The following is a 27,073-nucleotide window of genomic DNA, read 5'->3' as shown; positions in this document are numbered from 1 at the left end:
ATGTCTCCCCGGGACTGTATTATGATATAGGGATGGAGATTTAGTCTCAAACTGAGCTCTGTGCATCTGGCTGAGGGGGTCCGTTTATTTTAAAGGATGTTGGGGATAAACACTAAATTAATCATGTTTTGACTGAACTTGCCAGGGACTGAAATTTGCTTATGAAGGCCTGTGATCACATAAAATATTTAAGTGTTGTTCTCTGTACTGGCAGGAGGGTATGAGAGGCTGGGCAGGGGGACACCATCATCACCCCTCACATTCCATTAACACAGAGAAACAAACACCAGACAAGTACGTTTGCAGAATGTTTTTATGAAACAAAAGTGAATAAATGAGACTTAAATTATTTCATGAGAACTTAATGTGAGTTGTATATAGATTGGAATTTGTATCACACAATGATTTACAATACATGAATTTAGCAGCAATGACTCAAATCAGGAAGATACAGAGAATATCAAAAAGGGATAGTTCACCCAAAATTGTATATTCTCTCATTATATACTCACCCTTGTGATATCCCAGGTGTGAATGACTTTCTTTCTTGAAGAAAATGTGAAAAATATATCAGTAGGTCCTTAAAACACAAGTGAATGGTGATCTTATTTTGGATGCTCCAAAAATCACAGATAGCATAAATGTCATCCATAAGCCTCCAGCTGTTAAATAAATGTCTTCTAAAGTGACACGATCGCTTTTGATGCTCAAAAGATAAATATTTAAGTACTTTTTTTTTTAAACTCTAAATCATGCTTCCAGTCAGAAGCAGTACGCGAGCGTGACCTAATCGCATTGACATTTGAAATGCGAGAACTGACGCACGCGAGTCAAAGCTGGAAGAGCAGTGCTGTTTCGAGTGATTAGGAGGAACTCTGTACAGAAGCTTTGTTGGTTTTGGATTAGATCTGTTTATATTGGTTTCTTTACTCACAATGGTGGGTTTGTGCATTTTTCGTGGATGTCTCAACCAAAAAGGAAAACATGATATTATATCTGTATCATGGCAACGGTAATGTGTCCACTTTCATTTTAAGGACCTACTGAGATATTTTTCTTCAAATGTGTTCTAAGAAAGTCATGCAAACTTGGGAAATCATGAGTAAATAATGAGAATTAAAATTTTTGGGTGAACCATCCTTTAAGTCTGTCTTGATGGTAATTTCACACCTTTATATATGAATACAAATCATTTATAGGAATACTTCTGTGGAACACAAAAAGAGAATTTTGAGGTTTCTCTTCACATTACTTGTGCTTTAGACACCAAGTCTTCTGAAGCCATACAAGAAACAGTACAAATTTGAAATTGCCTTTCACTGATAAACAAAAAAACAATAAATATTCATCATATTATCCTTCTCTGGCTTTGAGCGAACAAGACATAGAATTTGCTTGAATTTTAGACTAAATAAATAAAAGTTCTAATTTTGTCATTTCCTTTGATCAAATATTAGAAATGACATTTGAGTGAAAAATTACAATATTTTAAGTTTTAGGAGAATTATTCCTTTTAGATATTCTCGATTAAAATTTCTCAGTCAGATATCATTTACTTTTTTTAAATAAACTCATTTATCTTACTGACACAAATTACAAATTAAAGAGTCTTTACAAATGACATCGCCAATATAAACACTTTAGCTGCAGCTCTCCAAAACTCTAAATTCGTTAGCCAATGCTTCTTGCCATAAATGCATTACGCGGCGTATTCCGCTGGAAACACGCTTGGCTTAACAAATACATCACATCATTACAGAGCAGTTGGGCTGTGGGGGTCCACGACGCAGTAGCCCTCAGATTAAATAAGCCTATTTAAGAACCGCATTTTACATCTCTCAAAAAAACGTCCTGAATTCTAGGCAATTTCCATAGTGACGACCCACACATTAACTGACCCAAAAAAGCTTATTAAAATGTTATATTACGTTGAGATTGAGGTCAAAGGTCAAATTTAACTAGGGACGAATGGGCGCACACACACTTTAGGCTTGAACGAAAGTGTATACAAGAGAGATCGGGTCCTAGTCATGGAAGAAGGGGGGAATTGGGACAGTAGTACAGCATGAGACCATGAACGAGGGGGTGAAAGTGGGGAACATGTCCATTTAAGGGCCCCCTTGCTGGGCTGGGTGAGGTTTAGTTGGTGGGGGTAAAGCTGAGCTTCATGACACACTACAATAGCAAATCAAATTTCTCACAATTAGCTGAGTTTCTCTGACAGGCACCAAGGTGGGAGAGCCACATCACCAACTGCTACAGCTCTGACTGGGTAATTCGTTCTCCATTATGCAAATGTAATGCTCTGGGTTTGAGGGGGAGCCGGATGCATGGAGCCTGGCTAGCGTGCGAAGGCACCAAGGGTCAACAAATATTGTAAAAACTGGATTCAGTGTCCTGCAGGAGATAAAAGTGTACAATTTTATCAGAGGTTGACAATGAAATGTTGAAAAAAAAAAAAAGACCATCAAGAATGTGACATATTTATCGATTAGTAACATGAAGGAAAGAAAGAAGTGTTTCAGAAAATTGTGATATGACATACGTGGCTCAAGCTTCATCCATGCATAATTTTTTTGGTCAAATTTTTATGTAAATCATCCCTCGTCAAAGCACATTTCAAATTAGAAAATAGTAATTTTTTTCTCCTTTTTTCAGATTTACAAGAAACTTTCTGCTTACCTTTGTTTATGCTGCTTGTGCTGATATCATGGTACAGTAGTTATTTTTGGAAATTTTCTTTTGACCTATGATGGGTAAAATGCAGAGTTAATATTTAATAATATTATAATTATTATAATTAACTAAAAAAATAATATATATTTATCCATATGTAAATAAATTGCAAATATAAAGGAAAAAAAAGGCCATATGTAAATAAACCTCCATGAACAAATGAAATAAAAAATATAGCCAGCGCTAAACAAAAAAAAGAAAAGAAAAACTTTGTTTACCTTTGTTTTTGCTGTGTGTGCGCGCTACTTACCTGCTGGCATGTACAATGGAATTATTTTTGGAAAATTGCTCTTTTTGTGAGGATTGGGGTTTGGGGATTTTGAAATGGTCTCTATTCAGCTGTATAGATATTTTTCTCCTTAAAACTGCTAATGCAGCAAAATATTTTTCTCTTTTTTTTTCTCTTTTTTTCTTCCCATCAGCTGATATTTTTTTCTAGACCATTTCAATTCTTTATTTTAATTATTTTTTACATTTCAAAACAAAACCCAGCAGAGTAATTCAGAAGCAAAGAATTCTTACAAACCATTAAAATTCATACATAAAATATGTACACAAAAGCATCTTCCTCATCAGGCTGATTATACTAAGGAAAGCGTTCATTATGTTGTCATAACAATGTCTCAAGAATGCTCTGCAGTGATCTTTGAATTGGAAAAAAATCCTCATATTTTTGTCTTAAACTATCAGTCTAACATTTTCAGAAGAGTTGAAAAGAAATCTGGGACAGCATATTTGACCAATAAAAAACAAATGCAGCAGGCAAAAGTTAGTCCATGTTTCGACAATACAAAACAATAGATGAGGGCAAAAAAACAAATCGTTCATGTTATTTTACATCTCAATCTTGTACATTTACAGTCTTTTGATAGGAGCTTTACTCCATTTACTGCTCAGGGTTTCTAAGTAAAATAAAATATCCAATGAAATTTTATTAAAAACAACATTTTCCAAAACACAGAACTGCAGATCAGATGCTCTTGCTCGGGTTATGGGATGCAGTGCCGCTGGAATGGAGAGAAGACTTTGTCTTCATCTGCGCCATGAGCGCGACTCGTTATCTTCTTCCTCCTCGTCATCGTCCTGCAGCAGAGAATCGTCCACGAGGGAATCATCGGCAAACTACAGCCAATCAGGACACAAAGATTCAGACATAATGAAACACAAATATAAAACTTTTACAGATAATCAATCGCATACAGGACTGAGCAGTATGAACGTATATGACGTGGTGTGACCTGAGATTCTGCGATACCATTTATACAGTAAATTACCATACCATTTATGGTAAATATATTTCCTCGGCTATCAGTGGGCAGGACTGCTTAACATTTTCCTGAGCAACAAGTGTAATGTGAAATTACAAAGTGGGACATGTCCCAAACTTGTACTGTGACTTTAGTTGTTTGCAACTGTCTATTGTTTTTAACTCTGGTGTTATACTAATGTCAGGCTAGAAGTACACATTATATCAGTTTTACTGATTAAGAGGTGCCCATAGATGCTTTTTGGAACTATCTGTTATCTGCAAAAATCTAGGCCAATAGTTGTGTTCCTCAGTGAGCAGCACTAGAAGATTCTACAGTTAAAATGTACATTGTGTCTCCAACTTAATATCTTGTGAATAATAATAAACATTATTCCTCATTAAACCTCATATGGAAATTATATCTATATACACACACACACACACACACACACACACACACACTGTGTATATACACTCACCGACCACTTTATTAGGTCCACCTAATTCAGTTAATAACATTCATGCGATTATCTAATCAGCCAATCATGTGGCAGCAGTGCAATGCATAAATTCATGCAGATATGGTTCAGGAGTTTCAGTTTCTGTTAACATCATCGATCAGAATGGGGAAAAGTGTGTGTGCGATTGAGTGATTTTGACCGTGTCATGATTTTTGGTGCTAGACGGGCTGGTTTGAGTATTTCTGTAATGGCTAATCTCCTGGGATTTAAGCGCAACTGTCTCTAGAGTTTACTCAGAATGGTGCCAAAATCAAAAAACATCCAGTGAGCGGCAGTTCTGGGGAAGGAAAGAGCTTGTTGATGAGAGAGGTCAACGGAGATTGGCCAGACTGGTTCAAGCTCACAGAAAGGCTATGGTAACTTGGATAACCCCTCTGTACAATTGTAGTGAGCAGAATAGCAACTCAGAATGCACAACATGTCAAACCTTTTGGCGGATCATCTACAACAGCAGAAGACCACATTGGGTTCCACTTCTATCAAGAACAGAAAGCTGAGGCTGCTGAACCAAAATGGACATTTAAAGACTTGAAAAACATAGCCTGGTCTGATGAATCTTGATTTCTGAAGAGGTTCACCGTTGGTAGGCCCACTGAAGCCTCAGCTTTCTGTTCTTGTTCTTAATATTTATATACATACACAAAACCCCTCACCTGGTGAATATTAGGGGTGTAATTGTTCTTAGTAAAAAGCCGAACCATACAGTTTTCCAAACACGGTTCAGTAAGCATTTGCTCTGCAGTTCATCTCTAGTTTAATAACATATCTGGATCATACAGAAAATAAATAGACATGCGCAGTTGTAACCTCCACTAATACACCTGTATAGATGTGTAGATAGACACAGTTCACCGGTTTCATGTAGGTCAACTATCTACAGAGAGAAGCTGTCCTATTAACTGTTAGTATGTTAAATCAGTTGATAACATAGGGCGGGGCCAGGTCATGATTCTACACAACAGGCCCCTTATCAGGCTAATCAAGCCTCCAAGTGTGATAAAGGCCGACTGAGGTGCAACAGAGAGAGAGCATTTACAGGCAGCTGTCCGTCATATGTGTGTGTTTGTGTCTTTTGGTTTAAGTTCTTAATTAAATATAATTTATTCTATCAAGCCGGTTCTGCATGCGCTTGTTGGCAAAAGGGCAAGCGGAGAAAACAAGCCACAATTCTTCTGTCTGGGAACTTTTTCTTTATGCAGTCAATTACAACAGCCATGGACAAAAAACATTTCCAACACAGGCATTGTTTGCAGACATTGCTAGACGCGAGTGCTGTATTCTGGCAATATCGATATTTGCTTAGCTATTTACACTGACATCACCCATGGATATATAGCACGCGAACAGAGCCGCAGGCGAGCCGAAACTGCACAGACACACTTTAAACAGGCACTCTGTGCTATTTCAGAAAGACATGAAACAAGAACTAAACCGCTTGGGGTGTTCATAGCCAAAGTTAAGTTGCACTTACTCTATTGACGAAGATGTGGGATTTCCACGTATGATTAAAATACTCTAGGCATGTTACAACATCCACTCTCTTATTCATTTTAATAGCAAGTTTATTTCTTCTATAGTGATGTACAGATTCTGAATGTTGAATAACCGTCGAGTTGAGTTTGAAACACACTTTATGTTGATGCATGCAGCGTAATAATGCAGGTATTAATTTAAAATGTAGAGTTAGTAATTAGAGACAGTTTATTTTTAGTTAAGGACACTAACGAAAATAAACCATGGTTTTACTATAGTAATATTGTAGTAGCCATGGCTGAAGTAACATTGACTACCATGCTGTCACCATAATTTTCTAGCCAGAAATCATAGTTTTGTTACAATTAACCATTGCTTTACAACAGTAATACTGTAGTTTCCATATAGTAACCTTGATTTTACTACAGTACATTACTAAATAGTGTATTTACACTTTGGATTTGAAATACCGAACCGTACCGAAGACATGACCCTAAAACCTTGATACAACCCCGAACCATGAGAAATTTAAACCAATACACCCCTAGTGAATATACAGTCAGTAGGCACCAAATAATTTTTTTTCTGGTAGTTATTGGGATTTTGGGTAAAAAATTATTTTTAAATGTATTCATTTTGGACCATTTTGGTATGAACCTGATTAATTGGTTCTCCACCTTTTACACTAGATTAGTTATTGGTCTCTGCAAAATCCACCATCTTTTGACCTGGATGCCAGACTTGTATGTTATGAATTAAGTTATCTTTTAGTCTGCATCTATCATCTTCCAAATAATAGAGAGAAAATAATCAAATGAGATTATGTATCTTTCATTTAATTCACTGGGTTACTGAAAATTAGGCCTTACAAATTGGCTATTTAATGTATAACCCATTTTATTATTGAACTCCCAGAAAAGCTAACTTTATCGTAATGTACACAGTCACGTGATATAAAATTACTCATACTGTAATTTAAGATTTTAGAACCACCCACCCCTAATCACAAACAAAGGAATTGGAATACAAATAGCCCCGAATTATCAACAAACACAGCAGTCATCACACATTTCAACTGAACAGTGAAGGCTGTACCTCCTCATCCTCAGGTTCGGCCTCATCTGGGTCTGTAGTGTTGAGGGAGAGCGCAGGTTTGTGCCAGGCCAAACGGAGTTCTTGATTATTTAACCGGACACCATGAATTGCTGCCTGAGGAACAGAGTTGCTTTAGAGTCTATATAAAGTGTGTGCATGTGGGTAGTTGACATGAAACACTTTTGGGAAGTTGGCAAGTCCTACAGTGTGATATCCTATACTTTACAACCTAAAACTACTTTAAACAGCATTTTGCTAATATGTAGCTTTTATGAACTTTTTAATTAAGAGACAAAGAATATTTGTTCTTTTTAGAAATTAATTTATCAAAAATCACAAAAGCCAAAGTAAACAAATTATGTGTCAACCATTCATATGCATGTGTGTGGATGTTGTGGGAAGCACATGAGTACCTGTTCTGCCTCAGCGCGACTTTTGTACATAATGATGGCACTTAGTCTAGAATCCTCCATCTGGCAATCTTCAATCTCTCCGAATTGCTGGAGGACCATAGGAATATCAGTTAAGACTCAAATACATGCTCTCCTCTCTTTGCAAGCAGTTTGTTTGCATGCACTTTTAAGTTACTTACTGCAAAGTGAGGCAGCAGGTCGACTCGATCGGCCTCACTGAAGCCACTGATCTCTAAACCTCTGGGTCGATGGTCCACCACAGCATGAGCTGGAGCTCCTCTCCCACGCCCCCGAATACCCCGGCCCCGGCTCCTCAGGGCCCCCCGACCCCTGGCGTGGGCCCCCCTCCCACGGCCTGGAGTCAGGAGCCCCCTTTTGGCAGCCTGAACAAATTAAAGTTTATGAAGTATTATAGTGCCTCATTGTGGCAGGTTTGAGACATCAATTTAAAATCTTAATTACTGACATATATTATTCCCCTCTAAATATTCACATTACTGAAATGTAAAATGTTTAGTTATAGGTGTTGTACATTCACACAATTAAAAAATGAAATTTCTCCTGGTAACATACCTCTAACTGTAGCTGAGTGCATTTGATCTTGAGTTCAGCAGTGTCCTCTCCTGCCTGTATTTTCTTATAGAGGTCCAACTCAGTGTCCAGGAGCTCCTTCTGAGCCTGTGAACATGTCCATCAGAAGAAAAAGGTAAAAAATCGAAAAAAACAAACCCTCATTAGTCCATATATTACCAGAAATCTAACATTTGCACAAACAGACTTTCTTTAGTTAACTTTGGTACCAATTCAACACCAAATTGACTATACCACTCTTTCTACAGTATTCGAAGTACACAGTATTGCATTAGTAGTCTTGACACTGCTGTATGATACCTAAAAAAATGTAAGCACTATTTACTTAATTTGTATCTTTGTTCTACTGTTGTTATTTGTTATTGTTTGTGATTATTTTATGCTCTTTATTTTATTACTATTTATTTCTCTTGAGTAATTACTTGAGTTAAAACCAATGTTTTTATTTATATTTAATAGAGAAATACTTAAAGAATGAATCGTTTAAATTGAATTTGCTAATATTTATTTTCAAACTTGACTAGGCTACAAGGGGTGTGCTCAAAACTATGTACTTGGGCTTTGCTCTTGGGCGTGCTCTTGAGTGCATTGTTACAGGACAGTCCTTTGATCTCCCCCTGTAGTTTGCTGATGCTGTTGGTGAGTGTGGTGAGTGTCTGCATGATCTGAGCTTTATCCTCTGCCTTCATGGACTTGTTCTTCTCCAGCTTACATATGAGCAACTGAAGGACACACACACACAAAACAAAATCAAAACTGATGAAATCATGTTAAGTCGGAGAGAAAAATAAAACTGCCAAACAACAACAAAAAGCTAATGGTACTTCATACTTATGAAGAGTTAATTCGAGACAGTTCAGATATGTTCTGTAGTCTAAATGTTATGCAAATAAATTTTTATCTTGGCAGTTATCACTAAAACATAAACAGAAGTATATTTTTATTTTATTAATATGTGGTAACAAAGATAAAGATTAATGCACACCTTCTGCGTCTGAATGTGCTTCTCCAAAATCTCCTGTTTCTTTTTCCTGACATCATGCTGAAGCTTCAGCGCCTCCTAGTGAAAGAACACAAAACAGATATAGGACAAACTTTCCCTAAAATGCAATAATAGTGCTTAAAAGTCTGGTTCCGGAAGAAAAAAAATCCCCTAAATTGTTTCCATAGATTTTCAACGATAGCTTACAAACATTTTAAGAAGACAGACCTTTCCTGACATTACCCATGGTACAGAACGGTTCACTAATCAGAGAACAGTGGCCGAGAAAGCCAGCAAAATGTTCCTCGGAGCAATCGCCCACTCCCATGATGCACTGTAAGTGATGTAATCGAGTCATTATCCCTTTAAATGAATGATCTAATTGTACATATCAGAATATTTTGGAATAAACTTAAATGTTTTTCTATGCTTATAATCAACAACCTAAAATCAATAGCTTGATACATTCCCAATGTTTGTTATTCAGTTACAACATTTGCAATACTTCATGGTATTGCAGTTTGTAACCTTGTGAAAGATGTTAAGTACACAGAGCTTTGTACCTTTGTCTGATTTTCAATTTTTTTTTTGCCTCAAAACAAAGTTTCTGATGTTGTGATTCACCTCTGAGCTGGTTGGTGTGGTTAATGGCTTGTAACTCTTTTAGGGAGGATTTTATGAAAAGCCTATGCAAAAAAACGAATGGGAAAAATACTTCCAGAACCCAGGCGCTGAACAAGTGGGTGGCCAACTGTTGTGCTCTCTTGTGCCTGACAAGTAAATGTCACCTGCAAGTTGCTTTGTAGCATATTTACACAAACCTGTTTCCTCTTCAAGGCATCCTCTTGGCTGACAGCTGTACTGAATTGTAACCCCTTCTGACCTGCTTTCAATGCTGCTGGATTATAAACCGTCTTAGTAAGGCCGGTGGATGTGGAAAAGACCTGTAAGGATGTGCAAGATTTTACCAAGAATGCTGTCTGAGAGATTAGCCTGGTCACTATTGGACAAAAAAAGCTGCAATGTGGATCAGACTTTGTGAAAATAGTCAAAAGTCTGGCATCTCAGATACTACAAGACAACAAACCTTTCCTCCAAGACCAGCTGGTTTAGAGAAGCCCAGACGTTCTTTCACTGAAGTTGTATTCTATAGAAAATAGAAAAACAGACATTGTTAGACTGCAAACACAGAAGAACCCATACACAAACATAGACGGGTTCATTCACCTGTGGAGCAACCCTGCAGTCCTGTAGGGGTTCAGGGTGGGGTGTGGGCAGGGGTCCGAGCCGGTCTTTGACTGACTGTTTAAGTGTGGTCACTGGAGGCTCCTGGGTGGCCTGTAAACTCTACACAAATGACAGATCACAATCAGAGCTGCACACAGACAGCACTAGTAAATCTATATAGTCTCAGTTTGTAGAACCTCAAGGTGTGCATTTAAAATGTAGACTCTGTGCTACAATTGAAAATAGCTCACAAAATAGATTCTTAAACATTATCAATTTCTCTGATTAAACTGAAATGTTTCTTTTTGGAATTGATACATTAAATATTTAGCTTTTATGTTAAACAGCATTTTGCTAATTATTATGCAGCATTTGTAAATGTATAAATCATATAATTATAAAAAAATACATTTTCATACCGGAAGTGGTGTGGGATGTGCGTGATCTGTTGTGTCCTCTCTGTGCCAATGTACTTTGATGAACCGGTTATTCAGCACAGCCTCAGTGCTCTGTATAGCCCGTTTCGCTTCTTCAGGGGAGGCAAACTGGATAAGCGCCCCCTCCGGGTCATTGTTATATGCCACCTTAAACAGAGAAAATATGTCTATAAGCCTTCTGTGACCATGAAATACCTCAGACAATGGACACACTAGAGGTTAATCACAGTACCTGCAGGTTGACGATGGTGCCAAACTTGCTGAAGTGCTCGTTGAGTTTGCTGATGTTGTTGAGTTCAGGTGGAATCTGTCTGATGGCCAGTTTGGTGTTTGCTAAAGAGTAAGGAACCTTTCTTTGAAAGCCATGATGGTTGGGCTTGTTGAAGTTTGGTCTGAGGAGCAAACGAAAATTGTTTTTAAAATATTCAGTTAGGTCAATTAAACAAACAGAGGACAAATAAATGCACATTTTAATAAGCCCTGCTTGTTAATACAGAATCACGTTAGATATAGGAATTAATGTATGAATGAACATTACATTTATATAGTGCTTTAAGACACTACACTCAAAGTTTTTTACACATTGAACGGGTGTGACTCCTTAACCACCACCAGTGTGCAGCATCCACTTGGCGCACACTCACCACACACCAGCTACTGGTGGAGAGGAGTGAGTTATAGAGCCAATTAATGGATGGGGACAATTAGGAGGCCATGACTGAGAAGTGCCAGTTTGGTGAATTTGGCCAGGACACCAGATTTACACCCCTACTCTTTACAAGAAATGCCCTGGGATTTTTAATGGCCAAAGAGTCAGGAACTCTGTTTAACATCTCATCCAAAGGACGGAGCCTTTTAGTGTCCCCGTCACTATACTGGGGCATTAAGACCCACAAAAACCGCAGGGTGAGCACCCCCTGCTGGCCTCCCTAATACCTCTTACAGGAACAACCTTAGCTTTCCCCAGGAGATATCCCATCCAGGTACTAACCAGGCTCAACCCTGCTTAGCTTCAGTGGGCAAAAGGTATTGAGCTACAGGGTGATATGGCTGCTTATATATGCTTTCAAATTATTGCAAACATTTAAAATATTCTAAATAAATTGTGTATTTTTCTCAGATAAAGTAATCACTGATTACATTTAAAATATTATACTAAAGGCTCTAAAATGTTATAAAATTCAGACATCGCATTTGACCATTAGGACTATATTTCCCCCACAGCATTATATTCAAAATTATATATAGGAGATTAATCTAGCACTATTCTGTCATAAGACTCATAATTTTTTCTCGCAGTGCATATTCACTCTCGCGCTTAAGATGGACATTTGATACCTTTTCAAAGAGACCGACTTTCAAAGAACAATGACTTAGCTTTCTTAATTTGTATTATAGCGACCACTGCCACCTCGTGGTCGCTATAATGTGGTTCGCTCTCAGTGGGGCACATGGTGAGTTGTGCATGGGTGCCACAGAGAATAGCGCGAGTCTTCACGGTAACGCCACGTGATATGCATGGATTGATGGTCTCAGACTTGGAGGCAACTGAGATTCGTCCTCACTACGCCACCATGAGGACCTAGAGCGCATTGGGAATTGGGCATTCCAAATTGGGGAGAAACTCTAAAAATTATTAAATAATAATGATGCCTTCATACTTGTCAAACCAGGGTTTCTTTGCAGGAATCACTCTGTCATGCATTCCAGCCCCTCTCTTCCTGGAGTCTGTTTCCAAAACTATCCGCATACTGTTGCTGTTTGACATTTTCTCTAAAAGAATTACACACAATAAAGAGCACAGCAAAGAGAAAGAAGCGCTCTTATTTAAAGAGCGCAAGACTTATATTCATAAAGAGCCAGTTTAGGAGAGATGACTGTTCTTCTTTTACCTCTAGGGGGCAGATCCACTTCTCCCATGGTCAGACCAATAAGGTTAGGCCGCTGAGCGTTTACCCGGTGTCTGTACATGGGCCGCGAGTTCATGCTGGGAGCTTCGGGATTATACACATCTGGCTCAAAAGAGTCTATATCAACAAATAAAATAAAAACAACAAGTATAATGCCATAATTATAAAACAACAACAATTGCAACAATTGCAGCATTCTAGATTTAAATATTTCTGTACACTGTAAACTCTAAGGTTGCCAATACTGGAAAAATCCAGTTGCCTTAAATCTGAAGTATTTAACTTTTTATGTGTTAAACTACTTTCTCCTATCCCAGCTTAATATGCAGACAACTCAAATAAAGCCATTCACAGGTTAATTTTCTCGCAAACTGAAAGCACTGCGTTTCTTTGGCACTAAGAAAGTTGCTCTGTTTTGAATCCGCACCAACAACGTTACTCAACCAATGGCACGAGTTGGGGGCAGGACTATCTATTTGTTTGACCAACGGCAAATGTGGGGCGTCTTCACCATTTTAAGAAGTTTATTTTTGCACTAGACCTTTTTCCACACGCCGGGTTATGGAAGGCGTACGTAAACGATAGCATGGTAAACTTCAACAGCAGTGAATGGGAGACCACAGCAAACATTATTTTCACTGAACCATTTGCTCCAAGAGCAAAAGTAAAAATCCACTGTTACACTTGAATGACTTTCCAGAAGAGGAAAAAAATAGAGTGGTGGATCAAGACCAAATTTACTGTCACTCTCTCAACTGTAACTGAAATCCCCTCATTTTATTAATATTTTATTTATTTATTTATTTTAAACAAATTCCAGGGTAATATAACAAAGCATAACGGTATAAATTTACACTCAATATTTAAAAACATTTATAAATTTACACTCAATATTTAAAAACATTTATCATCTAAAAATAAATCATGAGATTTATGCTGCTAAACAAGAAAGAAACGCATCACAGTCTGTGAAAATGGTCCATTCCATTTGGTGGCGCTAGTGTCGCAGGAATTACATACTTCAGATTTAATTTCAAATTACTTGAGGTCAAGTTTGAACCTTGAACTTATTTTTCTCAAAAATCGATAGACTTAAGGTTAAGTGTAAATAACTCAAACTACAAAACTGTGGCTATGGGGAATACCCACACTGCCTTGCGCTTGAATTATTTAATTATGCTTCCTTGGTCAAAGGACTCATATTGGGGCATTTAATAGTTATTAATACATGCATTTCTTTGGATAAATAAGTTTATTTAATGACTGGCCCCTGAAACAGTTAAATCTTCATTATTTTAGCAACATTTTTGTCAATTCAATTAAAATTATTAAGTTCAAACAACATTTAAACAGCAAATCTGATATAAGTCTACTTGCATCTAGTTACCCTAGTTTAAATTGTTAAGTTCATTCTATATGAACAAGTTAAGTGAACTTAATTACACAAGTTTTGGTGAAGCTATGACTCAATTCAATTGAGGGAGCGAATTTACTCAGAGTAATCTACTTATTAGGGTTTTCAGTGTATAAAGACCTTAAAACTGTATAATTGACGGCTGTCTCAGGTAACCGATTTTCTGCATTGCTAGTTTCATGCATCTTCCATCACTCCATGCGCTCTTCTAAAACAATAATTTTACCTCTGATTACTATTCCATGTCCGTTAATATATTTGTTTGGATGAGAAGCTGCCTGTCCATATTCTACACCAGTGGTTCTCAACTAGTTTTGCTTCGGGACCCAGATTTTACATAGGAAATCAAGTGGCAACTCACCATAGTAAAAACGTAACCTGTATTTAATGTATCCTGAGTCGCATTTCCTTTTATCTTGTGTAGTTTTGTTCATGGTTTACAAGTATAAGGGCATGCATCAAGTTACATTATTTTTGCTATTGATGTCAACAACCAAAAGCTACAGGAGGTTTTCTCTCCCAATTTAAAAATTTAAGAGCATATTTATTTATATGCTATGAGCCCATTATTATCCCGTTTGTTTCCTAATTTCCTAATTGTTTCCTAACCTCATTGAAGCAAAATTACACAGGAGGAAAGGCTCCTCATTACCATTGTTAGGTCAATGTAGCTAGTCTTAAATAATAGTAGGCTAATAATAATAATAAATTATATATTGATGAAAAAAATAAATACTAGCCGAAGAACATTTCGAAACTTTAACACTGACGCTGTTGATATAAAAAAAGAGAGGTCTGATAGATTCTACCTATAGATTATTTCATGTGAAACTATAACTTTGTCAAAATAGAACAGTTAATTTTACTAATGTAAAACCGTGAAACAACTTTGTAAAGGTGATGATGTGTAATGAATGCACAGTGTTGCTCTTTTCCTCAGTGCTTTTTGGCATGTCAGGGCTGCCTACTGTTTCAGAGGTTTGACTTGACTTCCTCCATATTGCTTTAAACTAGAAAAGTCTCTTGAATTGAAATTGGTCACATCAGTTTTGAGGTCTGCGTGCAACAATAGAAACACTTCTACACTATCATATCCGTTTCAAAAGTATCAAAGTCCACTTACAGTGTTATTCAAGATTTCTTGCACTAAAAAAAAAACAGATTATTTACTTTCATTTACACAATTCCTCATAAGGGGAATTCATTTGAAAATGAATGTGCAGGCTCAAGATTTGACATTACATGTCAACAACTTATGAGCCATCACTTTATTACTGGATTATAAATAAACCCTGCTGTGCATCTAGAACACATACCTGATGTGAAGAGGGAAGGTGGGGGCTGAGTGATCGGAGGCCGGATCCCTGAAGTCACTATAGTGGGCACAGAGCTGGTTATGGAGTTTGGAGGGCCGTCCATACCAGACGGTTGCAGAGCAGGAAGAGGAGGAGGAGGACCTGAACGAGAGAAGTTAAAGGTCAGAACAACTGTGTCAATAATTATTTTTCAAAGGCCAAGCAAAGAAAAAAAAAAACACATTAGAATAGAACAGAATATTGCTTGTACTTTTTTTTTTTTTTTTTGATTGGCACAGTTTAAAGCATTTCAAAACTTAAACACGACCAATGCTGGTGGAAAAAAGCTATTAAATTCTTATCTAAATGGATCTTTATATCACATAGTTTTCATACCATACATTAGGGCTGCACGATTTGGGGAAAATGTCATTATTGAGGCTAATATTGCGATATAATAAACAAATGGTAACATGAGTCAACTTGCTTGGTTATCAAGTAGGGCTGTAACGATACGCAAACCACAACCGAAATCGCGATACAAACATCCACGATCCTGTGTCACGGTTCCTGAAGACCGAACACACGCCCCTCTCCAACCCCAGAAGCCTGCCAACAGTTACAGATGCAGCCCCTTGAGCTCTTTACACACACTACAATAAAATTCATTTTCAAATTTCACAGTAAACATTACATGTAAATCATTAAATTATTATGGAGGTGGCAGTGAGAGAAGCTGGGTTGTCTCCTCATATTAAGGGTTTTGCATACATTTAAACTTGCTTCGCAAACAGGATTGCATGCTCCTTGTATCAGTCGATTGCTTTGTCACGTGAGGAAAGTCGTGGCTTTCCTTCACCGCAGTGCCACAGCAACAGCTGCTGCTCAAAAGATGCTTGAGATTGCATCACAATCTTATCATGGATGTTTTTACACGATGGAACATCTCAATGGAAATGCTGGAACGCTATATCGAGCAACAAGCTATATCGCTATATCGAGCAACTATAACGTCAGCCCTCTTGAGCACAGAGGTGCACAAAAATGCCCGTCAACTCGATACTCTGAATAGCGCCGACATCAGTGATGCCTAAGAAATAGTAAACCTTCTTAAACCGCTAAAAAAAAAAAGTCACCACCGTCCTGATCTAATGAAAAGAGCGCCACCCTGTCACTCATTGTGAACTTGAAATCCACGTTCGAACAGAGCATGACGAGAAATACTCTACAAATATAGCTAACATGAAAACAGCCATCCTGCAAAACCTCTCAAGCAGATACACAGAGGAACAGAATTATCTGCTAGAGTACTGCCTTGGACCCCAGATGTTGATTGTTGCCCCACTTACTCCCTGAACAACGCAAAGAGGTTATCCTCCGGTTGAACAAATCGAACCAGTTACAGCAGGTATGTATGCATTACTAATTGTGTGAGAAACTGTGTACCGTAATTTCCGGACTATAAGCCGCAACTTTTTTCCCACGCTTTGAACCTCGCGGCTTAAACAATGACGCGGCTAATATATGGATTTTTCCCGCTTTCAAATTTTATAAAAAAAATAAATAAAACAAACATTCTGTGATGTGCTCAGTTTTTTGCCGGCGTGAAGCTTTCATTAGACCAAATTGCCGAACGGGTTAAGGTCAAACAACTTTTTTTGTTTACCGTTTAGATTAAATCGAGCGCGGTCAAACTTCCGATAATTCTGATTACGGTAGTCATTTTGTCACCCTCATCATGGCAAAGACATGGAGAAACGCATATGATGCTGCTTTCCAGTTGAAGGCGATTGATCTGGCTGTTGGAAAAGGAAATAGAGCTGCTGCACGGGAGCTTGGTCTTAATGAGTCGATGATAAGACGTTGGAAACAGCAGCGTGAGGAATTGACTCAGTGCAAAAAGACAACTAAATCTAAGGCTATTCTGAGGCTATTCAACTCCGACACCGAAGGAGATGACTTCAGTGCACAGGACGAGGAAGATAGTGACCAATGTCTTTCTTGGTAGGCTACTGTTTACTGCTAATTTTTTATTTTTTGTTACAAGCCATGTGTGGCAGCGGGGGCGTGGTCAAGCACCCGTCCGGGAGAGAAAAGCGGTAAGGGCACTTACACCTGAGCTAAATTACGTCTAACACCGGTGTCTAATTTCAAGTGCCCTGCTTCATGTGTCCTTCTTAGGAAAACTGTCACACGGGGACCAGTGTGACAGTTTTCAGCAGGGCACTTGACGTTCCAGGTAAGGCTTTTAATGGCCACAGCAATGTTTACAATCAAAGTTTCTCAATTCTTCTATGCGCCAACACTAGACTGACGTGTGTCACTCTCTCAGCTCTGTGGCTGCTGCCTTTTTATGCCACTCTCCCCATGCTTACTGAAATTAGACATAGGTGTTAAGACATAATTTAGCTCAGGTGTAAGCGCCCTTACCGCTTTTCTCTCCCGGACGGGGGGGCTTGACCACGCCCCCGCTGCCACACCGTGTTTCGTTAAAGCATATTTATTTTTGTTACAAGCCGTGTTTTGTTAAAGCCTGTGTAAAGTTCATTTGTTTCAATGTACCGGTAGGCACCTGCGGCTTATAGACTGGTGCGGCTTATTCATGTCCAAAATAAAAAATGTAAAAAAATTCAGTGGGTACTGCTTATATTCAGGTGCGCTCAATAGTCCGGAAATTACGGTATTTGCATTTGTGTGTGTTTGTCAATCCATTTGCATGTTGGTGTACTGTAACCGTAAGTAATCCAAACAAACCCACAAGCGGTTTGTGTTGAGTTGAGCTTACTTGAACAGAACAATATTTGTTTTAATGTTTTTTATTTTTGCACTTTTACTGCTTTAAGAGTTTCTCTCTTAGGCTTATCTTAATTCTAATTTCATGTTAAAATTAAGTTTTATTGTTCAGTGACACCTAGTCAATTGTTAATTTACATATAGAAGGTTAAAATACAACAAAGAAAGTTATTGAAAATTGTTAATGCTTTGGAAATAAATCTGTTATTTGAATGTTTATTTTTTTTTAAATTTTGTTCAAAATATCGTGATGCGTATTGTATCGTTAACCCAGTACCGTGATACATATCGAATCGTGCGTGTGCTGAGTGTATCGTTACACCCCTATTATCAAGGAAAATGCACAAATGTAGAGGTACTGATAATGCTGAAATGTGTATTTCTCAAATCAAACATACAAACTAGCAACAACAACTATAAATGCAGTGTTTTCAAATAAAAATATTTTTACAAAATTAAATAACATCTTTGCATTACTGCAAACTTGTTATTTTCTCAATATTACACCTAAATAAAATGGAACAATAAATAAGAACACACACATTTTCATGAAATTAAGATTGTCTAAACAAACATGGACATTTAATCAGGATGTAACATGTACTTTCTATAAACTCTTTTGAAAAGGAAACTGGATATAAAAGTGTGGTTCACTCAACCACTAAAACTGCTGTTGGTTGTGTTTTTTTTGTTTGTTTTTTAAATGACCAACTGGTATTTCCAAATCCTCTTTCTAAAAAGTTCTACTTATCGCTGGTACCTCGTCCAGTGTGTGGATCATTTTCTGAAATCCCACTTTGCTAACGGTGCATCATGACTCTTTATGTCTCTGTGAAGACTTGTCATATTGCGTGACACTCGCAAACACATCTGTAATTGTGCTTTGTTTACTGGGCTTTTTAATGTAGTTTTAGTCAATGAAAACTGTTGACATTTTAGTCATATTTTAGTAACATTTAATCATATTGATATTTTAGCCACTGAACACTGTAAACATTTTAGCCATAAGAGTATTATTGATAAGCATTTGTCAATCTTGTCCATCCAAAACCATTATATATATATATATATATATATATATATATATATATATATATATATATTTTTCACATAAGATTGATCTTATCACGATGCTCATCAATGATGCTACACGTTGCAAGCAGCGGGGGTGAGACAAGCGTCTCCGTGTTAGAGTGCGCATCACCCGGCAGAACTTTATATCTCTCCCGACCGCACAGAGAACAACAGTTTTGGAGTTTGTGTTTATTTGCATGGCACACTCCCCGTATTATATGAACTTGAATTAAGGATGAAATAAAGATATATCGCCAAGCCGTGATCGGTGTTATTTTTTTTGGCCATCAGTTCAGTGCTCGGCATCCATCTTCACCTGATTTCCACGCTGCACACCGGAAACTCACATGACATGACCACACGTGCCACTCCCTAAACTGAGACTGACTGGTCATCTTTTTATTAGCGGTGTAGAAAATGGGCAAACAGCTCTCAGAGAGAATGGGCTGTCATGTCCACACATGCACTTATTTAATTTAATCACAGCATTTTGCCATCATATAACCGCACAGGACGACATCGCGATTGCGATATGATTAATCGTGCAGCACTACCATACATCATCTATTTTTGCATACAGTTATGCATGTGATGGGTCGTACCTGCAACAGGGGGCAGGCTGGGAGGCATGGTGCCCGGTGGGGGCACAGGGGGTCTGAGGTTCACTGGTGGGTTCAGGAGAGAGGGAGGAGGTGGGAGGCCAGGCGGAGGTGGCCCGTCCACCACAGGAAGTGGTGGCGGCTGGAAAGGAAGTATGCTGGGAAGATTAACGTCCTCCACCACCACTGGGTCACTGCCATGGTCAAAAGGACACATGTCTCCTCGCATACAGAAGCCTTTCTCTGCAAGACAACACAATCAAAAGTTGCAATCATTGGTTACTCTGTAACGAACTTAAGATCTGTTCTAAAACCAAGTGAGCTGCCTTGCTGTCTACTGCCTACATACTAGGCAGTACTATGAATGAAACCTCTTAAGCAGGGTGGCCAGGGGTGGGCCTGGGCCCATCCAGAATATCAGATATTATTTTGACTTCAAATATATTTTTATAAAATAGTTTAAAAATGCATACATTTTTATTTCGGAGTGTGACTGCTTTACTGTTGTTAAGGGAAAATTTAGTAAAAACTCATTTTGGTGAAAACTTAGCCCAAAAGATTTTTTTGGCTTTTAATTAATATTAATATCTTGATATGCCCTTGCTCTTAAGAGGCCGATTTGGAATGGTACATAGGAAGCAACTACACTCCAAAGCTCCTCAAAAACTAGACCCACAACTGATTCCTTGGAGCAAGCATGTTGCTCAGCAAACACCACAACACTTTAAAAGGCATAAATTACATTGGAAAAGAGCCACATTCACTGCAAACTAATGGAAGTATAAGCATTCTAATTTATAACGTATGGATATTTTCACATTGCAATAAGATGTTTATGCATTGGAAACAACTAAAAAGGTCAGCAAGTTAAAAACTCAAGAGGTTCATTACCATCATAGTCACGGCAGCGTTTCCTTGGTGGGCCACCTCTGCCGAAGGGCGTCTGATCCTGAGGGAACTCCGACCAGCTCTCTGTGGTGCTGTTTCCATGGTGGCTGGGGGCGATGACAGTGATCGTGCTACTGAGGGCAGGCACTGGGAAATGAGCAGAGGAGTTTCCAGGAGTAAGAGGTGTGGGGTTGAAGCCATCGGCGGCAGTCCCCTCCTGACGCTCAGGACGACTGTGGTCGTACTTTGACTTTCCAGAATCTCGCTCTAGAAAGGCAATAGGTTTGAAAATATATCATGCAATTTATAATAGACAATAAACTACGCCAAACTGAGAACAGTGAATAGTCACACCTCTGCTTCTGCTACGACTCCTTGAGCGAGTTCGTGATCGGCTGCGATCTCTATCTCTGTCACGATCTCTCTCTCTGTCCCGGTCACGGTTGCGGTCTTTACTCCAGCTGCGACTACGACTGCGACTGTAACTGCGGCTGCGTTCTCTCCTGCGGTTGTAGCGCTCTCTGTACGAGTCTCTTCGGGGTGGGTTGCGATCGTAGTCTCGCTTTCTGGAGCGGTCATCTTTCTTGCGGTCATCTCTCCTGCAAATGCATTTAAAGACTTTAGACACTGGTGACAGTGTAGCTAGTATGGCATTTTGGAAAAACAATGACTATGGAATGTTAGTCTCACCTGGTGTCTCGGCCATATCTGGAGCTAGACTGAGGACTGTGGTTTATTCTCCTGGGGAATTTTTTTTCTCTTTCCTCATCTCGGCTTGGCTGCTTTTGCACAAACAGAAATGAAAAAATAAAAATACAAAAATGTTTAGGTTAAATTTAAGGACATACTATCATTTAAAATGAATGTTGACAAATATCTGATGGAATTTTAGTTTCAATTATTTTTTTTATTTGACCTCTTCTCTCTTTGATTCATCCTTCTCTGTGCGCTGGATAGTCTCAATTCTGCTTGTGGAAGCTGGCTGCTCGGGTTGAGGTAGGTAACTCTTTGCGTTCACAGATTCAAAAAGTTTATCCACAAATGTCTGTGTCTCTGCACAACCAAAAACATGTTAAAACAAAATTGTTCACCCAAAAATGAAAATTAAAAATTATTTACTCACCCTCGTGCCATTTCAGATGGCATGACTTTCTTCAGCAGAACACAAATGAAGATTTTTAGAAGAATATCTCAGCTCTATAGGTCTATACAATACAAGCAAATGGTGACCAAAACTTTGAAGCTCTAAAAAGCAGATAAAGGCAGCATAAAAGTAATCCATTTTACTCCAGTGGTAAAATCCATGTCTTCTGAAGTGATCCCATCTATTTTGAGTGAGAACAGACCAAAATATAACACATTTTTCACTATACATCTTGACATCAGCAGTCTCCTTGGCAATCATGGTTTCAAGCTCGATTACACTTCTTAACACCATCTATCAATCACACACATGTGTAATCAAGCTTGAAATCATTACTGTGCCTTGAGACTGCAATGGAAAAACATACAGTGAAAAAGGAGTTACATTTTGGTCTGTTCTTACCCAAAACCTATTGAACCACTTCAGTAGACTGATTAAACCACTGATTATGGATTACGCTGCCTTTGTGCTTTTTGGAGTTTCAAAGTTTTGGTTACCATACACTTGCATTGTATGGACATACAGAGCTCAAATATTCTTCTATAAATCTTTGTGTTCTGCAGAAGAAAGAAAGTCATACACATCTGGGATGGAATGAGGGTGAGTAAATAATGAGAGAATTGTCATTTTTGGGTGGACTTTTCCTTTAACAGAAATAGGAATTCATAGAACACAGACAATCCTGAAAGTCTGTATACATTTATAGCAATTTTTACATTTAAACAAAGGCCATTATGATCTTCTCCTGGCATCAAGGATTAAAAGGAAAATTTCAACCCATAATGAAAATGCTCTCATTATTTAGTAGGGATGGGACAATTTATCGAATTTTGATATATTGCAAACAAACAAAAAATTATGCACCATATCAAGGCAAAACTCGATATTTAGACATTTGAAACATTGTTTTCAGTCCATGTGATCATAAATGAAATGATCCATTAAACATCATAATCTCGCTATCACTTGATTATACCCCTGCTTCGCTTTTTTCTACGCTGTTTACAGGGTTCACGCAAGGTCCTTGAAGTGTTTAAAGTGCCTGAATTTAGCTTTTAGGAATTTAAGTACTGGAATACCTGGAAAATCACCTTGTTTTGTTGAAAAGTGCTTGAGATTACAACGGACCATTTTTTCCATGTAATTTGTGTCCAAAGATGAGATCCCACACTCCACTTTCATTGAATAATGTGCCTTTTAATATCCTTTCTGTTCTTTACAGTCAGATAAAAAAAGTAAAAAGAATTATTAATTTTAATAACACGGATGCGCTAAAAAAAAGAAGAATTCTCTCATGTTAATAAATGAATAGAAACACCTGTGTGAGTCTGTGAGATGCACATTAAACTCTTAAAGTGACAGTACCATTATAGCACTTGTTATATGAATGTAAACTTAATGTTATTACTTGTAAATTGTACACATTATTTCAAACATTGACAGCTCATATCACTATTATATTATCTGTTCAGTTCTATTGGTTGCTCTGCACCCAATCAGCCTAAATGTAGTCCACTATTTTTGAAAACTTTTTTTTTGTGATCTATTCTTATAGTGAAAGGTATGTGTGGAACTCTTATTATTTAAACTTTGAGCATTTAAATTGTGTATTAAAGAACTATATTTTGATAAAAATTATAAATGTACATTTTACATAAGGATTTTTAAATAAACAAAATTTTCTGCCGTACTTTGTCATTTAAGTGTCATCATATCGAATTTGAGATATATTGAATCGTGAACCTCATATTGTATATTGATAACCCTATAAAAAGTCATGAAAGTCAGGAGTGAATAAATGACTATGTCTTTAACCTATCAACCAAATAATGGAGTCAGATCTAACTTCAAGGAATAAATGCAACCAAATTGACATCTAGATAGGGGTCTTGTCTTAGTTTGAGCAACAGCCCCCTTGAGAACTGCATCACCACCATTTTATAACCATGAGCTATACAGTGTAACTTTACCTTTCTGGAGAAATACATCCAATTGGTCAATGCATAGTGCTTTCAACTCCTTCTCGGATTTGTCTTTCTTCACCAAGGCAACCACATATTTCGCAAGTGCAGAAGGATCGGCATCACATCTATGGGTAAAATACATTTAATTTACATTAAACCCAAAAAGATCTGCTGTCACACAAGTGCAAACATAAGGAAAACGGTTGCTTTACAGTTGTGATGGTGTTCTTCGGCTTGCAAGCCTCACCCTTTTTCCTTAAAATATAACGATGGTCATTATGGCCAAAAAGTTCAAGTTTTGTTTTATCAGACCAGAGGAAATTTCTCCAAAAAGTAAGATCTTTGTCCCCATGTGCACTTGCAAACTGTAGTCTGGCTATTTTAAGGCGGTGTTGGAGCAGTGGCTTCTTCTTTGCTGAGCAGCAGCCTTTCAGGTTATGTTGATATAGGACTGCCTTTACTGTGGATATAGATACTTGTCTCCCCGTTTCCTCCAGCATCTTCACAAGGTCCTTTGGTGTTGTTCTTGGATTGATTTACACTTTTCGCATTAAACTATGTTCATCTCAAGGAGGCAGAATGTGTCTCCTTCCTAAGTTATATGATTCAGCACACCTCATATAGGAAGCTAATTGTCTAAAGGCTTGACAATCATTGTCTGGAATATTCCAAGCTGCTTAAAGGCACAGTTAACTTAGTGTATGTAAACGTCCGACTCACTGGAATTGTGATAGTCAATTAAAAGTTAAACAATCGGTCTGTAAACAATTATTGGAAAAATTACTTGTGTCATGCACAAAGTAGATGTCCTAAACGACTTGCCAAAACTATAGTTTGCTAATATGAAATCTGTGGAGTAGTTTAAAAATGGGTTATGATGACTTCAACTGAAGTGTATGTAAACTTCAGACTTCAACTCTACCTGTCCTTGATGCCAAAACAACCACTTTAGAAAAACTTCACAACAACTTTATTTAGGCTCTCTTAAATAGAAAACAATGGCTGGTAAATCTATGACTGCTATGAAAAGCCTTAGAGTTTATAAAAATTAACATAAATATTCAAAAGGACTACAATTTAAAGGGAAAGTTAAAACAAAAAGTGAAAATTGTCATTCACTTTCTTTTTTATCACATACAAGTGAAGTGAATGGTGACGGAGTCTGTCATTCTCCCTCATGAGGGAGAGTAAACGATGACAGAATTGTCAACGCGTTGGGTTAACATTCCCTTAACGTGTTTTCAGTAAATGTATTTGAAAGGAACGCCATCTTTAAGAAACCTTTCTACACATAGACATTCATGAAGACATGAAAATTATATTAAGCATAACATAAAGCAAAATATTGACATAAATCACGTGTACGAGCATCACATAAGTACACATTGCACCGGCAACCTCACTTACATGGGTTCAAGAGTATTCGAGAGCCATGTCTTCAAGGCATCGAGGTTTTCAATTATCATTTTTCAGTGCAGGGGTATTTTTCTGCAGTTCTGCCCCTGTGAGAAAGATGAGCTGCAGGGTGCTTATGCTCCAGTCAGGCTGCAGTGCGTTTGTACTGCCAGGCCTCAGTCACTCACTTATGCGCTGTCCTCATAAACTCCAGCTGAAATATCACATATAATAACACAACCACGGAGGAAGATGGCCGGTAACGGAAAACTCAGATGTGGTCAGTAGTTCAGGTTCTATCGGGACAGATTTCTGCGTAAATGTGACCGAACTGTCCGCCACACTTTCAGCTCTTCTTTCTTACTTTAGAGAAATGGCGACTGTTTACTCTCGCGGGCAGACCTCGCGAGAGCGCGCGGCCGCACTCAGTCAAACGTCCAGAGAGTTTCTCAGAGGGACCTGGGTGTGCAGGCAGCATCAGAATCACACTTTAAAGGCGCACTACTTAAAAATGTATTGTAATTTTGAAGCATACGAATAAAATCATGAGCACTCTCACATGGAATGAAGACTCTAGTCACATCAGTAACCTTAAAAAAGCTTTTTAAATCTACATGAAATGCCCCCTCATGGTGGCTGCCATGTTATGATCACATGTCTCGTGCCTCATGGATTTAATTAATACGGAAGAGGATTAGGGCCAAGCAATAATAATAATAATAAATAATAATAAAAAGATTAAAGTCATTATAATGCGAGATTAAACTCGTTAAATTTCGAGAAAAAAGTCGAAATACAATCTTGAGAATAAACTCATTAAATATCGAGAATAAAGTCATTATAATGCGAGATTAAACACGTTAAATTTCGATAAAAAAAAGTCGAAATACAATCTTGAGAATAAACTCATTAAATATCGAGATTAAAGTCATTATAATGCGAGATTAAACTCGTTAAATTTCGAGAAAAAGTCGAAATACAATCTTGAGAATAAACTCATTAAATATCGAGAATAAAGTCATTATAATGCGAGATTAAACTCGTTAAATTTCGAGAAAAAATTCGAAATACAATCTTAAGAATAAACTCATTAAATATCGAGAATAAAGTCGTTGTGTTTCGAGAAAAAACTCGTTAAGTTTAATCTCGCATTATAATGACTTTAATCTCGAGATGGTTTTATTTTTTTATTATTGCTTGGCCCTAATCCTCTTCCGTAAATTAATCATGGCGGGTATGCCATAAAAAAAAAAATTCTTATATATAAGTAAAATAAATCTTATTTGATATCATAGTGTTGAAAAGCCTAATGTTGATCACTGAATAATAATAAATATTAAAAAAAAACAACAGAAATAGATGTATGTTTCAGTTGAAATAATGAAATATGCTTTCTTATGATTTACTTTTCATGAGGGTTTTGTTATATACACAAATTAAGAGGAAATAAATCTTAATAAAATACTTTATTTGAACACTTTTAACTATAAATATTAACAAATAAAACTATGCAATAATAAACCATTTAAATTTCATAATAAATTTCCATTAAACTGAATTGACCATATATAGAGGCCTATATATATATATATATATATATATATATATATATATATATATATATATATATATATATATATATATATATAATTAATAAAAACTATACCATTAATTTAATCCATTTAATTTAGTTAAAGATTACGCAATTAAATATGAGGAAAATAATTTCTGATATTGAAATGCTTAAATCTTAAAAATGTGTTTGAATATTCTTTTGTATATGGAAGCAATACGAAGTGGCTGCAAAATTACAACCACTGACCGTACACCAACTCTTGTTACCATGTGAGAAAAAACTTTGTAACTGTGACTT

General features: G+C 37.4%; 1 protein-coding gene across 2 annotated transcripts; it reads right to left on the bottom strand.

Annotated features, from left to right (window-relative positions):
* Positions 1 to 3,039: 3,039 nt before the first annotated feature.
* LOC127654199 (RNA-binding protein 26-like) lies at positions 3,040 to 25,568 on the bottom strand. Of its 2 annotated transcripts, none has more exons than XM_052141274.1 (22): positions 25,213 to 25,568; positions 23,812 to 23,930; positions 21,614 to 21,750; positions 21,388 to 21,479; positions 21,052 to 21,296; positions 20,701 to 20,964; positions 19,813 to 20,052; positions 15,365 to 15,505; positions 12,617 to 12,751; positions 12,386 to 12,497; positions 10,957 to 11,116; positions 10,707 to 10,871; positions 10,288 to 10,407; positions 10,148 to 10,207; positions 9,882 to 10,004; positions 9,064 to 9,138; positions 8,633 to 8,800; positions 8,061 to 8,165; positions 7,667 to 7,870; positions 7,488 to 7,574; positions 7,075 to 7,188; positions 3,040 to 3,858 (listed from the first exon to the last, which is right to left on the bottom strand). In XM_052141274.1, exons 1-22 carry the CDS (start codon positions 25,269 to 25,271, stop codon positions 3,769 to 3,771), a joined length of 3,015 nt encoding a protein of 1,004 aa, XP_051997234.1. In that variant the 5' UTR covers positions 25,272 to 25,568; the 3' UTR covers positions 3,040 to 3,768. The 2 variants fall into 2 exon arrangements, with proteins under 2 accessions (XP_051997234.1, XP_051997235.1); XM_052141275.1 differs by having other exon boundaries at positions 21,388 to 21,476.
* Between the last annotated feature and the right edge of the window lie 1,505 nt (positions 25,569 to 27,073).

The sequence above is a fragment of the Xyrauchen texanus genome, chromosome 13 (assembly GCF_025860055.1).
Source record: "Xyrauchen texanus isolate HMW12.3.18 chromosome 13, RBS_HiC_50CHRs, whole genome shotgun sequence".
In the NCBI taxonomy this organism is placed as follows: Eukaryota; Metazoa; Chordata; class Actinopteri; order Cypriniformes; family Catostomidae; genus Xyrauchen; species Xyrauchen texanus.
The sequence above is the reverse complement of the archived record's forward strand: the minus strand, read 5'-3'. Positions and strand labels throughout refer to the sequence as shown.

Excerpts from the sequence above, each read along its gene's own strand:
- LOC127654199 (XM_052141274.1), bottom strand. The coding sequence starts at position 25,271 with ATGATAATTGAAAACCTCGATGCCTTGAAGACATGGCTCTCGAATACT. Across the intron at positions 23,931-25,212 it reads TCGAATACTCTTGAACCCAT|ATGTGATGCCGATCCTTCTG; the intron begins GTAAGTGAGGTT and ends TTTTACCCATAG. Across the intron at positions 8,166-8,632 it reads CGCCCAAGAGCAAAGCCCAA|GCTCAGAAGGAGCTCCTGGA; the intron begins GTACATAGTTTT and ends ACATGTTCACAG.